Source organism: Sceloporus occidentalis, unplaced genomic scaffold (assembly GCF_023333645.1).
Source record: "Sceloporus occidentalis isolate IW3139 unplaced genomic scaffold, rSceOcc1.0.p SCAF_6, whole genome shotgun sequence".
NCBI lineage: Eukaryota > Metazoa > Chordata > Lepidosauria > Squamata > Phrynosomatidae > Sceloporus > Sceloporus occidentalis.
Genome location: NW_028316986.1, coordinates 84,053,081 through 84,069,830, shown reverse-complemented (window position 1 = coordinate 84,069,830; position 16,750 = coordinate 84,053,081). Strand labels below are relative to the sequence as shown.

At 41.9% G+C, this 16,750-nt stretch overlaps 1 protein-coding gene across 1 annotated transcript in view; it reads left to right on the top strand.

Moving 5' to 3' along the window:
* ADGB (androglobin) overlaps positions 1-11,077 on the top strand; it is a 100,459-nt gene extending 89,382 nt beyond the window's left edge. Inside the window, exons 30-35 of the mRNA XM_089530233.1 lie at positions 523-707; positions 2,509-2,664; positions 6,204-6,306; positions 7,505-7,616; positions 9,916-10,099; positions 10,721-11,077. Coding sequence (XP_089386359.1) covers positions 523-707; positions 2,509-2,664; positions 6,204-6,306; positions 7,505-7,616; positions 9,916-10,099; positions 10,721-10,918 — 938 coding nt within the window. The 3' untranslated portion in view covers positions 10,919-11,077. The remainder of the gene's footprint in view (positions 1-522; positions 708-2,508; positions 2,665-6,203; positions 6,307-7,504; positions 7,617-9,915; positions 10,100-10,720) is intronic.
* Positions 11,078-16,750: the final 5,673 nt, after the last annotated feature.

Genomic DNA, 16,750 nt, shown 5'->3' with positions numbered 1-16,750 from the left:
TTGGCTCATTGCAACACATCTTGGTAGTTTTCTGTCTGCTTGATGGTGTTAATTAGATTGAACCTGCAATAGCAGCTCATCTGTTTGGGGCTGCACCAACCAAGAACTATGCCTAGCAGTGCAGATTCCAAAAACATGAGTAGTATCAATTGGTGTCAGTGCACCAGCAGCACATACATCAAATGATGGAAGAGATTCCCTGTTCATACACCTCAGTCTGTTCTGGAGGCCTGGGATACTCTCTAGATTAGATTTGTGGGTGCACAGATGGTGCAGGAAGTTGCAGTGGGGAGAGATCATGTAAGAGCAAGACCAGTCATGAGATTTTGGATGCAGCCTCAAGGACTATCAACGCACCAATGTTCTGCTGGTCTGATAGTAGACATTCCAGCATAGATGTTTCAGAGGAGAGTGCCAATCTTAATGAAAATAGTGTTCATCTAAATGAAAGTTAATTAATCCCTATAATGTTATTAATGAGATTTACATTGTTGTCATGTAAACTCAACTGGCAATGTGAAGCTCATCCTGTTGAAAAACATGAAGAGAATGTATCACTTCTAAGTCCAGATATTCACAGCAACTTGGAAGGGCAAAAATCTGCTGGCTCTTCCAAAGCAACTAGAAAAACAAAGGAAAAAACAACAGACAAAGCAGAAAAGACAGCTAAAGAAAAGCCTCCATCGGCCACTAGACCAGAATCACAGGTAGGTACAAATAAATGTAGTATATTTTTTCTGTCTTCTCTGGTTGTATTTCTTCAGTTTCTGCCCAGGAGTGGAGAGAAATTTGATAAAAATATTTTCTTGATGGTTGTTTTTCTTTTCCGATTAGTATAAGATCTAAAACTCACATTGGTTTGTGGCATAATTCAGTTCTAAGTAGCTGTCGTCACATACTGTGTAATGGAATGGAATGCAAAATGTTCCCCTGTCTGAAAGCATATTATGTAATTTTTAATTTTGCTGAAGTAATTAAATTTTAATGCCAACCACTATTTGCATCACTGATGTCACAATGATAAAAATAAAAATCTCTCCACACCAATACGTAGCCCAAAAATATTTAATTCACTGTTATTATCATCTCCCCTGCCCCAACAATGGCCTTTATTAGATTAAGATTTCCACCTCTGTATGACACCGCTTATTAGATTGAAATGTGTTGCTGTCTTTTGCAGTGTTGTGTTTGTCCATATGTGTAGGATCCATATTCACATTTACCTTTCATTACATGCTTCAGTCCATATTTTTTCAGGAGAATTGTTGATAAACCAGATAGGGTAATTTTCCACAAGAGCTCCTTGGGCTTCCCTCTAGCTTTCTTATTTCTTCTTAGTGCTTCAGGTGCCCCATTTCATTGACATTGTAATAGATATCATATTGGCAATATTAAGAGAGAGTAAGAGTGGAAATAATCACAAATGCCTTAAACGTACGTCTTCAGTGCCTTATCTGCCGTTACCCTTTGTGTACCACAGAAAATAAACTGCAAGTGAGACATACAAATAAAGATAGAGAAATGTGTTCTTTTTTGTAAAGTTACTGGATTTCACACCAGTCATTGGTGACCGTACCAGGCTTATGAATAGCCACTTGCAGTAATTTCTTTTTCATTGCTATATAGGAAAGGTGGAATTTCATAAGATGAAACCCTTTCAGGCTACTGATTTGCTAGAAATGATTAGGGAATGGTGTTGACATAATACCACCAAAATACCAATAAGTTAGTAACTGGGAGATGCAGGTTGTTGTTGTTGTTATTATTATTATTATTATTATTATTATTAACCTTTATTTATAAAGCGCTGTAAATTTAATTGGATGGTTCCCTGCCCTCAGGCTTACAATCTAAAAAGACACGACACAAAAGGAGAAGGGAGTGGTGGAGGGGAAGGGGCCTTTCTAGTAGGTTAATACATATAAAATACATAGCAATACAGGAAATGATTCAATAAAACAGACAATAAAGAAACATCAAATAGCAAGTGACAGTTATGCTCCCACCTATCATGTATAAATTCTTCTTGACCCTGTTGATCATGGTTTGGCATAATGTTTTCCATTATGTTAGCACGGATATGGAACTAAGCCAAGTTTGACTTCCAGTTTTAAAATCTAGTGTCCAAACTGGTGTTTGGAAGTACACTTAAACACCAGCTTGGACACTAGATTTTAAAACTGGAAGTCAAACGTGGCTTAATTTCATATCCATGATTTCATGACTCAGTATTGCTGCTACTAACCATGTTAGTAGAAGGGTAACATAATGTCAAACCATGGTCAAGAGGGTCAAGAAGAATATTTTCAGATGATAGCAGCAATTAGGTCATGTGAGTGAACTAGGCTTATTTGTGAGATGGTAAATTTTGAGGACTTGTTTTACTAAAGTGGACATACATAAATGTCTGTCTACTACATGGCTTTTCAGGGATGTATTAGCACTATCCTTTTGAGAGATCCAAGATCTATATGCTCCTCTGGTCCTGATCTGTGTCTTCATTTCCAGCAATCTGATCCAAACAAGCCCTTCTGGATCTTGCGTCTAGTTGCAGAACAACATGAGGTAGAAGCACTGGATTTGAGGAAAGACACTGAGAGAGCAGATGAGATCAAAGCAATGAAGCAAGCATGGGAGGCTGCAGAGCCTGGAAGAGCTGTCAAGGTATCAGTGGTTTATCCTATTACACAAACATTTAAAATGAATACAGTGGAGCCTCTCCTTACGCAGGAGATCCATTCTGGACCCCCCCCCCCCCCCGCGTAAGGCAAATTCCATGTAAGCACAAGTGAATGGGGCTTGTGTTTGGCATGGCGTGCGCATGCCATAGACACACACACCATTCATTCCATTGCAGCACAGCTTCCGCGTAAAGTGGAAGCTGCATATGGTGCACCCATGTATGGAGCGGGCGTACTGTATTTCTGGAAAGGATTTGCCTTATAAAAATACCATCCCAGTGCTAGGTGAGTTGGGGTTGCTGCTGAGAGTGCACCAAGAAACAGTTTTAGATTACTAAATTATAGGAAAATATACATTGTTCACCCTGTTCTTCTGTTTCTGTATTTGAGGAGAACAGATTGTTTGAACATGATCAACATTTAAAATGTTGAAGCTGACTTTAGGCTTTTCTTTCATTTGGGAAGATAACCCAAGTTGGTGATGATGGCAATTGTGGTGACTTTACTGCTGACTGAAAAAGATGTCTTCTTTAACAGGATTATAAATCATGCATGTCTGGGATTGCATGTGGATCTTTGAAGGATCCAGCCTGATGCTTGGGATCTCCAAAGTGCCTGGCACCTAACTCCCAAAATTCTACCCAAATATGTAGTTTTTCAGTCAGAAAAGCATCTTGACAGTGTGGAAAAATGTATGTACCTTAAGCTGTTCCAGAGGCTCTCCATCCCCAAATAGCCCAAAAGAACCTCTAAAATATCCTAGGAGGAAACCAGAAGTGGACACATTGTCATTTCCAGTTGCCCCCAAGTGGCAGCCAGAATGATATGCTGTGGCTGTCCAGCGCTCCAGAAAATTAGGTGTTGCAGCCCTTTTTACTCTGCCATGCACCCACCCCAATACACCAACTTTTTTTTAAAGTACTGTTTGTGCCAGTAGTGTCACTGGCAGGTGTGGAGAATGCGGACTGCACCGGGTGACACCTCAGAGGGGAGTGACACCCGGTTGCCCCCCAACCCCCCTCCTTGCTATGGTCCAGTTTTCCTTGAAGGAGAATTGGGCTGCAGCAAGGCCAAAGCGTTAGGGCTTCTGCAAGGAGGTGTGGGGAGGCCAGGTTCAGTCTTGCTGAGAGCACGTGTGTATACACCCTTCCACCCCTCTTTGCTGAGGCTCTATTTTCCTCTGACGAGAACCAAGCCTCAGCAAGGAGGGGCAGGGAGACAGCAAGACTGAGCCCTGCCTCCCCACACCTCCTTTGCAGAAGACCCACCCCTTCTGCTTTGTAAGCCCTGCACCCACACCAGGTGATATCAGAGGCACCACGCCACTGCTTTGTACTAATACATTGATAATAAATTTGAAAACTTCATAGTAAGTTAAAGGATTTTTCATAAGCTCATATAATAAAACTACAAAGCTAAGAATGTATATTAGGGAGTAATGCATTATTTAGCTTTCCTTCTGTTTCCTGTTATGTAACTATACATAAGTTTGCACTGCACTAAGATTTAGAATTAAAATATTAGTTCATTCTTAATAGGGTTCATTATATTAGCAATGCAGTTGCCTATAGCTTAGCCTACTAATTTTATATTCATCTTTTTCCTTCAGCATTATGATGCTGCTTTCCTTGCCTGACCTTTATCTTGCTTTCTGATTTGAACCAGGTTGTCAGTAGCTGTGTGATCACATCTACAAAACAATTAATCGTGTAGTTCCAGGGGTCTATCATCCTGCTGGTTACTGTTGGATTAAGAATGCTGAATAGATGGACCCTTGGTCCATTCCAGCAGTTATATTCTTAACTGAGCATTAACACTGTTGCAGAAACACAGCAGAGCTATGATTGCAAACACTGACCTTAATACTAGTGTTTAGTAAGCATTGCTAATCCATTCTCATTTACAAATGATTTTAAAATATTTTGTCTTAATGTCTGTGTGTTTTGTTTATGTATCGAAAGTTTTTTGTTTGTTTTTAACTGCTAACCATTAAACAATTTTTACTTGCATAATATAAGGAAGAAATATTGATTTGACTTTGTTTCTGCTGCTGTCATTCCAAGCCTAGCAGCTCAATGTTGTGACATGAATCATTCACCCACACGTGTGCTTTAATTCAGTGACTCATCTTCCAGTCATCAGGGAAGACTTCATCACATATTAAAATAATTAAACTACTCAGTCCAAATTCTAAAATTTGCCATATGTTACATGTTATACACCAACAACAACATGTAACATATGGCAAATTTTATAACTGTTGACTTTTTTTCTGCTGCTGTGGAGGTGTGGGGAGCTTTTGTGTATAGGTGTCAGATAAGCAGTCACAACATAATGGGTAACATGGGAAATTGCTTTACATCAGGTCAGACTATTTGTGCATGATGCCCAGTATTATCTACTCTGGCAGTAGTTCTTCAGGATGTATTCTACAGTGAGCTTTAGTTTCCTAAGTTTCCAGCTTATGATGACCTTAGGGTGAACCTATCGTGGGGTTTACTTGACAAGATGTGTTCAGAGGAGATTTGTCATTCCCTTGAGGCCGAGAGTATGTGATTTGCCCAAGATCACCCAGTGGGTTTCATGGTCAGGTGGGAATCGAACCCTGGTCTCCTGAGGCACAGTCCAATGCTCAGACCACTATGCCATGTTGGCTCTCAACGTCATAGGCTGCATATCAATTGTTTATAAGAGTTAACTACCAGGTATGGTGAGCCATGGCAATTTGCACTGATAATAGAAGGATCTCCAGTAGGTAAAAAGCCTTCACAGTATTGCACTGTTTCACTACAGAACAACAACTCAGGGCATACACAGAAAAAGAAATTTTTGATCCCAGTCACTTCACTTTGGACTGCTTTAGGCAAGTGCCAATTCACAAGAGGGCTGAACTTGACTGTCTCTTCCCAAAAACTGAAGATTTGTATATCTCAACTTTGACTATAATCAGCAAATGAGTATAACATTTTTTAAAATTTGGAAGAAATGGATGGGCACAGTAGCTTCTTCTTGGGAGGACAACATCTGATAAATTTCAGCCAGATAAGTGGAGAGAGAGAGAGAGAGAGAGAGAGAGAGAGTGTGTGTGTGTGTGTGTGTGTGTGTGTGTGTGTGTGTTGGGTACAATCAACCCAAAGAATCAGTACTTGCCACTGAAGCTCACCCTACTGTTTTAAGTGTGTTCACAGTACTAGCCACAAAATGGATTGAATCAGTCATCTTCAGTTGCCAGTTTCTGGGCTATTGTCTTTGAAAACACCTTCTTAGAATGCATGAAAATGGGAAAATAAATACTGTTTAGGGATAATAGAATAGAAATAAAGAACAGTTTTGAGATAATTATGTCAGCTTCATGATTGCATTGATAAGCATGTACAATCTATAAATCCCTGTTGATACATAAAATTCACATAGTTTTGAATGCATCTTTTTCAGTGATATCAATGGCTTGATAATTAATTAATTAATACTGCTTGCAGTATCTTTTCTTCCAATTATTTATAATATTTTTCTGTTCCCCAGGCTGCTCAGGAGCGCATGCAATTTGCTAAGAAATGCATGAGGAAAGGCTTCGTGATCTCTGAAGCTGAAAGTACCAGCACAGCAGTGGGTTCTGGAGAAACAGGCAAGTGTATGCTTACACAACACAAGCCTTCTTGCCTATAAAAGCTTCAAAAGAAAGCTTTCCAGGTGTAGAATTTTCATAGAGGTTTTGAATTCCTGGAAAGGAAAATCATGTGCCTCTTAGCCACAAAATATGAATCATGGGTGTCTTTGACCAACTTGTGGTTTTGATAGACACATAGGCAGAATTAAGGCCAGGATCCTAGCCAAAGTTAAGTCCTAGTACTACAGCAAGGAAAGACAATCTGCACATCTTTGTGGGAATCCCCCCCCCCCCTTCTTCTCATGTTAGGTGAGTGTCATATATAAAAAAGCCCCCTTCCTTCTGGAGTGAGTAAGAGGGCAATCACTAATTCAAGTAAAGCCTGTAGCCATTTCAGAGGCCAGTTAGGACCTAGCATCCAAGAGGACAGCCATCAACATGTCAATCATCAGAGCTTGAATGCCCAAACAATCCAAAGACAGCCAGCAGCAACCTGCAGGCAATCCTTCTGACACAGTGAGAAAAAAGACTGCAGAGGAAGCATGGCATTTAACTTATTTCAGTCGGCTCAGGGGTTGGGAAGACACTAATCCACTAATAGGGCTGCAAGGAAAGGGCTTAAAACTTGCTATGGGACCAAGGCTCTTATATGGACAGTGTTGCACATGGACTATAGAGGCAGTGTCTACCAGAGGTGCAGTTTGACAGTACTAATCATCTGTTTCTTTCCACTGAACTATCAGGAGTTTACTGTAGTCAAGGCTAGTTTCACTTCCCATCTGACCATGTCATTCTGCAGACAAAACTGGATCACAGTCAGTAGCTAACTGTATATACAAATGTAAATATGCAGCTTCCAGCATACGTGCCATGCTGGAAGAAATGGCTCCACGCACCAGAAAGAGTAATGGCGCAAGCCCCCATGGCACACATGCACTGCCATGTCGCCACGAGCCCAAGCCCTCTTGGCTTGAATGGGGCTTGAGCTTATGTGGAATTTCCCTTACGTTAGGTGGTGGTGGTCCAGAATGGGTCCCCCATGTAAGGGAATGGACTACTGTATATATTTCCTTCAGTGTCACCTTGGGATAGTTTTGTAATAAAGTTTTGGGAGAAAGAGAAGGTCCCATTTGGGGAATACTATTCTCTTGCCAAACTGACAATAATGAAGAAGAAGACGTTGATGAGAATTATGGTTTTTTGATAATTTTGCCAGCACCTGCTTCTCCTGCCTCTGAACCAATGGTGTCCCCTCCAGTAGCAACTGAAGCCAGCTCAGCAACTCAGAGGAAGGAATGGGAGCCTCTTGATCTCACCCCCTACATTAGGTAAATTTTAGCAAGTGTCATATTGTAACTTTGGGCTGATATACCTTTTACTGAAATTTCAAAATGTAAAAGTTAAGAAATATTTTAAACAGCTGATCTAACCCTATATTTATGCCTTCATATTAAGCAACTCATTGAGTCTTCACATTTGTGCATAGTCTAACACCTGAACTGCACAGAAACATTCTGCTGAGCTGTTTCAATTGGTTAAGGATCTATTACAATCTGGTCCTGAGGAGAATGTAAGCCACTCAACAGCTCGCTGTAAAGAATTTGCCCACCATTTTGCTTTTAAAATCTCCTGGATTTGCTCTGACCTAGATACCAGAGTTGCTACAGTTTCGATGGATGTAACCTTGGCTCCTGTTTGTCCAATATTGATGGATACTTTTCAATTTGTACAGCCTGAGGATGTGGACAGGATCCATGGAGAAGTGAGAGCCACTACATGTATGCTAGACCTTTGCCCTTCTTGGCTTATTAAACAGGCCAGAGGAGGACTGGTAGAGTGGGTAAGAGAAGTGATTAATGCCTCTTTACAACAAGGCAGGGTCCCAACATACCTAAAGGAGTCTGTGGTAAGACCTCTTTTGGGAAAAAAAACCCTTCCCTGGATCCTACTGTACTAGGAAATTACAGGCCAGTTTCCAAACTTCCATTTTGGGGCCAGGTGCTAGAGTGTGTTGTGGCTTCTCAACTCCAGGGGTTTCTAGATGAGATGGATTATCTAGGTCCATGTCAGTCTGATTTCAGACCTGGCTGTGGAACACAAACTGTTTTGGTCGCCTTGGTGGATGACCTATGCAAAGAACTGGACAGGGGAAGTGTGTCCCTGTTGGTTCTACTGGTCCTCTCAGCAGCTTTCAATGCTATCAACCATGGTATCCTTCTGAGTCACCTCTCTGGGATGGGGCTTGGAGACACTGTTTTACAGAGGCTTTGTTCTTTCTTGGAGGGGCATTCTCAGAATGTGTTGTTAGGAGATTCCTGTTTGACTCCTTGGCCATTGGCCTGTGGGGTCCCTCAGGGTTTAGTCCTGGCCACCATGTACTGTACTTTACAATCTACATGAAACCGCTGGGAGACTTTGGACATCTTTGGAGACAGGTGTCACCTGTATGCTGATGATACCCAGCTCTATCACTCCTTTCCACCTAATTCCCAGGAAGCTGTTCCTGTGCCGAACTGGTGTCTGGCTGGTATAATTGACTGGATGAGGGCAAACAAATGGAAGCTTAATCTAGACAAGACAGAGGTGCTCCTGGTCAGTTGGAAGACAGATCTGGAAACAAGGATTCATCCTGTGTTAGATGGTAGAATTCAAAGATATAACCGTGCTAGTCTGTAGAATACAGTCTACATACTGTGTTAGATGGGTTACCCTGTAAACTCATATTCATAGTTTGGGAGTACTTCTAGATTCAGAGCTAGAAGCTCAGGAGTAATTTTGCACCACTAAAACTTGTGTGCCAACTGCACCCATTCCTGAAGAAGTCACATCTGGCCGAGATGGTACACAGTGGTACATGCCTTGGTTACATCCCGTTTGGATTACTCTAATGTGCTGTATGTGGGGTTGCCTTTGAAAAGTACTCAGAAACTTCAGCTGGTTCAATGAGCTGCAGCCAGGCTGTTAACTGGAGCTGACTACAAGAAGCATACAACTCCCTTGTTGTGACAGCTCCATTGGCTGCCAGTCCGTTTCCAGACACAATTCAGAGTGCTGGTTTTGACCTATAAAACCCTATACAGCTTGGATCCAGGTTATTTTAAGGACTGTATCTCCTTGTATAAGCCCCCTAGAGTCTTGAGATCATCTGGACAGGCCCCTCTCTCTGTCACACCACCCTTTTAGGCATGTTTGGTGGGAACAAGAGAGAGGCCTTCTCAGTGGCTCCTCCCAAGCTTTGGATCTCCCTCCCTAGAGAGGCCAGGATGATGCCATCCCTACTATCCTTCCAGCATCAGGAAAAGATGTTTTGTGCAGTCAGGCCTTTTAAGCTGATAAGAGCTGGGTTTTAAATGTTGTGCAATAAAATTTTTAAGATTTGTATTTTTAACGTGTTACATTTTAATTTATAACTGTTTTAACTCTTAAAATGGTTTTAATTGCTTTTTAAATTTTATATTTATATATTTTAATGTTGTTGTATTGTTTTATATTTATTGTTTGCCTCCTTATATTGGGAAAAGGTGGGATATAAGAAAATAAAATAACAACAACTATAGAGAGTCCTAAAATAAATTCTTATATAGCAGTTTTTTGAAGAGCGCTATATAATCTCATCTTTATCCTCAGAAAAACACTGCCTGAGCCTGTGCTGAAGAATGAGTCTATTATTCGAGAACAAGAGATGCTTAAGGAAAAGGAAATCAATGTCTTCAGACAATTTCGAGAGGTGGTTCTGGAACATAGACAGAAAGAACTCATGGCTAGGAACCAGTTAAAGCAAAACGTTTTTGAGATGTATGAAGATCTTCAAGTAAGTCTATATAATTCTGCTAATTGTCTGAGATGACTTTCTCCTCCTGAGCATGGAAACCAATTTTGTTTGGGCTGGGAGACTGTATGTAGTTGGTATTTTCCTCCATGAATTCATCGATTTACTTTTCCCTACTTTTACTTTTGTCATCTATCCAAATCTGACATAATGAAGAGGAAGGAGAAGTACAATATGTGGTTATAGCAAAAACAGAAACTAGGACATGTATGAACAAACAGCCCATAAGGACACATTTGAAATACCTTTAGTGTAATGCATCTGCTCATTAGATACTTAATAATTTTGTGAGAAAAATCTATTTGGGCTCTAGGCATAAAAAGATACAAGCCTCTACATTCTATACACTATACACCAGGGGGTACAGGGGGTGCAGATTGCACTAGGTGACATCTAATGGGGTTTGTGACACCACTACTCCTCAGACATCTACATTTTGGCAGAAAGAGGATGTGGTGTTTGCCTGTATCTCTTTAAAATGCTGAAGAGATGGTGTGAGTGTGATGAGGGGTCAGTGGGAGGAGAAAAGAGAGACCACATCTACACTTACTACATACTTAAAGACTGATTTGGCACTCAATGGGTATATTTGTCTTTGGCTAGGCATCCTTAGATGAAGCACGAGGCAGGGTTCTTAGCATCCGGGAAGCATACAGAGCTAAGCTACTAGAAGCTGAGCGTTTGAGACTAGAAGCCCTAGCAGCTGAAGAAGCCGCCCTTCGAGCAGAACAAGAGAAGAAAACCCCAGACGTACAGAAAAAAAAGGGAGGAAAAGGTAAAGGTAAAGGGAAGAAAAAATAATTTTACCTGACAATCAACTGCACAAACTGCTTTGCTGATTAAAAACAGAGTATACGTTTTCCACAGTATTTTTCAGAGTACACATCTTCAGCAGCAGATTATAAAGTTCTGGCTTGTTTTCAAGTGTTATTTTAAAGTCTACTTAGTATTGCATCACCCTTTTTTTGATGCCACTGATTTAAAATTCTATGGTTAACTTTACAATTGATTTTTACACTTTAAAAGCAATAAATGTTTGAAATGAAATTGTTTGCATGCTTTTCATTATTTTCAGCTGATTTTCAGAATAAATGGAAAGATGATTCAATAAGAAGGCAAAAAGAAAGTATAGTGGGAGCAGAGAGGATAGTTATCTGGATATCACCTCTTAGGTTATTAAATTTGGCCAAGAAGTGAGTATGTTATTAAGGCACAAATCGACGAATGACAGTTCAGTCCTTCATCGCCCAGGCTTTTTATACAAGTGATCCAAGCAGATTTTTTATACAAGTGATCCAAGCAGCGGCTTTCGATACCATTGACCATGGTATCCTTCTGGAACGCCTGAGGGAGTTGGGCATCGGGGGCACTGCGCTCCAGTGGTTCTGTTCCTACCTCTTGGGTAGATTTCAGATGGTGCAGCTGGGAGACGTTTGCTCCAATAAGAGGGAACTTACATCTGGTGTCCCTCAAGGAGCTATTTTGACCCCCATGCTATTTAACATTTACATGAAACCGCTGGGCGAGATCATCCGGAGACATGGGGCGCGGTGTTATCAGTACACTGATGACTCCCAGATCTGTTTCTCTATGTCTCCAACTGATGCAGTGACTAGGGATGGCATCTCTCCTCTAAATGCCTGCTTGGAGTCGGTAATGGGCTGGATGAGGGAAAACAAACTCAGCCTGAATCCAGAGAAAACGGAAGTACTAGTGATAGGTTCCCTGGGTCCGGGTAGTGAAATTTGTCCACCGGTCCTGAATGGGGTCACGCTCCCCCTGAAGGACTCAGCTCGCAGCTTGGGAGTGCTTCTCTATTCGTCGCTCCAATTGACATCTCAAGTGGATGCGACGGTCAGAAGCACTTGTTACCAGCTTCGGCTGATACGCCAGCTGCGCCCCTACCTGGACCGGAGGGACCTTGAAACTGTAGTACATGCTCTGGTAACATCTCGATTGGATTTCTGTAATGCGCTCTACATGGGGCAACCCTTGTACCAAACCCGGAAGCTTCAATTAGTGCAGAACATGGCTGCAAGATTGGCCGCTGGATGTTCCAGGGCAGACCATATAACACCTATCTTGAAAGATCTCCACTGGCTGCCTATTCGCTTCCGGGCCCAATACAAGGTGTTGGTAGTTACCTATAAAGCCCTAAATGGTTTGGGCCCAGGGTACTTGGAGGACTGCCTCTCCCCCTATAATCCTCCCCGCACACTCAGGTCAGCCGGGAAGAATTTGCTGAGGGTCCCAACTGCACAATACGTGGCGACCTCCCAAAGGGCCTTTTCCATTTCAGCCCCAAAATTGTGGAGCAACCTTCCCGACAAGCTCCGTTCCACCACCTCCCTGGATCTTTTTAATAAGAATCTTAAAACCTTTTTCTTTCAACAAGCTTTCCCCCCTTGAGTTATAATATTATGTCCTTTTCCCCCTATCTTGTAATGCTTTTTGCATTGTTTTGTGGATTTTTAACTCAGCTGGCTGTGTAATAGTTTTTAACATGATATTTTTATATACTGTTTTATTGCTATGTATGTACTTCGATGTTGAAATTTTAATCTGTACGCCACTTTGATCATTGTGGAAAAGCGGGATAAAAATAAAATTTATTATTATTATTATTATTATTATTATTAAATAGTATTTTTCTGTCACCTCTGTTCTGCACACTGAGCAGTTGGAAAGAGCCCATGGAGCTGGTACCATCTAACTCTACTGCAGTGATCTGTCATTGTTCCCATTTAGGGCTTTGCTGCTCAATCCTCTCCCAGTTTGCTCCCACACTATAGGAATAACCAGCTCTTTATGGAGACACTTTTCAGACATTAGTCTGGGCAAATATCTAGTAATAGCTTTCTTCCAAGAAGCTTCTCTCATTTCTAGTGAATGAGGATATCTGGTTAAAATTAGCTTTTGGAAAAGATCTGGTTGTAAAGGAAGAGTCTGTTACATGCAGCTTTTCCAACAGCTAATTTTGCATAGATATCCTGATTTGCGATATATAGCAATGTACTTTCGATACCATTGACCATGGTATCCTTCTGGAACACCTGAGGGAGTTAGGTATCGGGGGCACTGCACTCCAGTGGTTCCGTTCCTACCTCTCGGGCAGATTCCAGATGGTGCAGCTGGGGGACGTGTGCTTCGATAAGAGGGCACTTACATCTGGTTCCCTCAAGGAGCCATTCTGTCCCCCATGCTATTCAACATTTACATGAAACCGCTGGGAGAGATCATCCGGAGACACGGGGCGCGGTGTTATCAGTATGCTGATGACACCCAAATATGTTTCTCTGTGTCTCCGACTGATGCAGTGACTAGGGATGTCATCTCTCCTCTAAATGCCTGTCTGGAGTCGGTAATGGGCTGGATGAGGGAAAACAGACTCACCTTGAATCCAGAGAAAACTGAAGTACTCGTGATAGGTTCTCCTGGCCTGGGAAAGGAGATTTCTCCACCTGTCCTGAATGGGGTCATGCTCCCCCTGAAGGACTCAATTCGCAGTCTGGGGGTGCTTCTGGACTCGTCGCTCCACCTCACATCTCAGGTGGATGCGACAGTCAGGAGCACCTGTTATCAGCTTCGGCTGATACACCAGCTGCGACCCTACCTGGGCCGGGGGGACCTTGAAACGGTGGTGCATGCTCTGGTAACTTCTCGGTTGGATTTCTGTAATGCGCTCTACATGGGGCAACCCTTTTACCAAACCCAGAAGCTTCAATTAGTACAGAACATGGCAGCAAGGTTAGTCACTGGATGTTCCAGGACTAGCCACATAACACCTATTTTGCAAGCTCTTCATTGGCTGCCTATTCGCTTCCGGGCCCAATACAAGGTGTAAAGCCCTTAATGGCTTGGGCCCAGGGTACTTGGAGGACCGCCTCTCCCCATATAATCCGTCCCGCACTCTCAGATCAGCCGGGAAGCAATTGTTGAGGGTTCCTAAGTCGAAGTACACCTTGACTGCACAGAGGGCGTTTTCCAACTCGGCTCCGCAGCTCTGGAACTCCCTTCCCGGCGAGCTCCGCTCTGTTGCCTCCCTTGACCTGTTTAGGAAGAAGCTCAAGACCTATCTCTTCCAACAGGCTTTCCCCCATGTGTCGTGATATCTGCTCTCCCCCCTTAATCTAAGTTGTCTTCCAGCTAGTTTTGTTTTGGTTTTTATTCTCTGTAATTTTATGGTGTTTTTAACTCTAGAGTGTTTTTAATGATGTGTATATACTGTTTGTTCAAATTGTATAATGTTTTATACCCTTGTTGTAACCTGCTTTGATCTCCCTTGGAAAAGCGGGCTATAAATAAACAGTATTATTATTATTATTATTATTATTAATACAATAACCACTACACCACACTTGATCTCATACTTCATATATAGCCTGCTACTTGTGCCTAAACTCTGAAATCATTTTCCAGGAAAGGTAATACTAATGACTACAGAGGTTGTTTAATGAAGGTCAATGTGTCAAGACAAGTCTGATTCATCTGAATTGGAAAGAAACCAAGAAAATTATTCTGCTTAGTAGAGCTGCAAAAATTTAAGTCTGGGTTTCATTTCTCTCCAGTGACACAAACATTAGCTTCCAGAACCTTTCTTACATTTCTGGTGCTTCCAGTCCTCGAGGGAGCCCTGACTAATTTTAAATGGTGGCAGTGCAGTTGCACTGGTTCCCTCTACACTGCTTTTTCTGCCCCTGTGTAAGATTTGGGATATTCTCCTAGAACTTCAAAGAGGAGAGAAGGAAAGATATAGATATAGATATAGAGCACAAAACAGAAACATGGTAAAATAGACAGGGCCAGCAAAATATTGTGATTTTGCATACAAATGCTAGAGGAGGGACAAGGAAATGTGCACCAGGATAGTATTACTGTGTATATTTGAAAGGCTAAGTAAACCAGAGGTCTCCAAAGGAACAGACTCCTTCAAGAATCAATGTAAGTGACAATATTAAGACCAAAAATGATTTAGTATTGGGCATCTTCTGTTGACTGGTCTGGCTGATCTGAGATGGACAAAATGAGAGAGAGAGATCTAAAGAGGAAAGCATCGCTCTTAGCAGCTGGCCTTAGTTGCCCCCATAGATGCTGGACAACTTCCTAAAGGAGAGGATTTCCCACAAGTGACAGAAGGGATTCCCCTGTGTCTGAAAGAGAATCCCTGCTAATACCTCTGATTGGACTAGGAGAAATTTCCCATCCCACTGTTAGCCATCACTTATATGAGCCGGCTGAGTCCCAGTCTAAGACTCAGCCATCTTCGGGAAGCACCAAGTAACCAAGGATCACTCCCAGTATGGCTTCTCCTGCCAGTACTTTCAGACAGTTCCTGGGAGTTCAGCCCAAGAGTCAGCAGGATTGTTCTCACTCCTCTTTCTCCACATAGACTTCTCAGGGAGCTTCCAGCTGCACCAGCTGCAAAAAGACTCCTCCCCAACCTTTTCCCTGTCTAAGAAGGGGACAAGTGAGTGAAATGTATTCCTCTCCTCCAGTCTGCTGAGACCTTTTCATTCCTGCTTCCCTTTCTCTAAGGAGGAGGGTGGGGGAGTGAAGCCTGGTTATTGGGCAAAGTACCAGGTCAGGAGAATAGTCCAGTAGAGTCCATAGTCCAGCAGATCGCCTGCATTGTTAACAAGCAGTGTAAAAGAAAAAAAATCAGAGAAAATGTTTCCTTTAAAAAATAAATAATAATAATTAATAATTTGTTTTATTTATATACCGCTATTCCAAAGATCATAGCAGTGAACAGCAAGTAAGCTAATTAGCAAGTAAGCTAATTTGCCCCCAACAGTCTGGGTACTCATTTTAGCGACCTCGGAAGGATGCAAGCCTGAGTCAAGCTTGGGCCCTTTTGCTGGTCTTGAACTCACAACCTTGTGGTTTCGAGTGTGGCTGCAGTACAGGCATTTAACCACTGTGACACCAGGACTGTTTTACACAAGAAGATATCTGCACAATAGAAATTGCATGAAAACAATAAGGGATAAAAACCTAACCCAGAAAAGTATTGCGTGGTTTGAGAATTTTTCAAGTGTACACATGGATAAACCAGATGGTTTTCAAGATGAGCATTACCCAGCATGAATCCTGACCAAAGCAAAATTAGCCATGGCAAGATCAAGGGAGGCAAGGCAAGTTCTAAGTTTGCCACAACACTGCTAGAAGGCATTGGCTGTGGCTCTTTAAAACCCTCTGGCCTAAATCCAGTTACTAGACTCACTCGGTTATTGAATGGCAGGACAGTTGTTCCCACTATTAAGAAAAATAGGAAATATAGTACAACACTCCTCAGAGAAATAAAAAGCTGATAAGGGAAAAAAACGAGAAGAACAAACTGTCTCCATACTGAAATGAGGAAGACAAGAACAATAACCATTCTTTAAGGTTGCTGAAAGCACCTCACTTACTGACATCAAACACTGTGGGCCTTGGTATCTACCGGGGACCAGTTCCATGGCCACCACCACCACAGGGATACCAAAATGCATAGATGCTCAAGTCCCATTATATATAATGGTGTAGTAAAATGGTGTCCCTTATATAAAATGGCAAAATCAAGGTTTGATTTTAAGTATTTTTTAAAATATATTTTCAAACAGTGGATAGTTGAATCTATGGATGCAGGCTCTG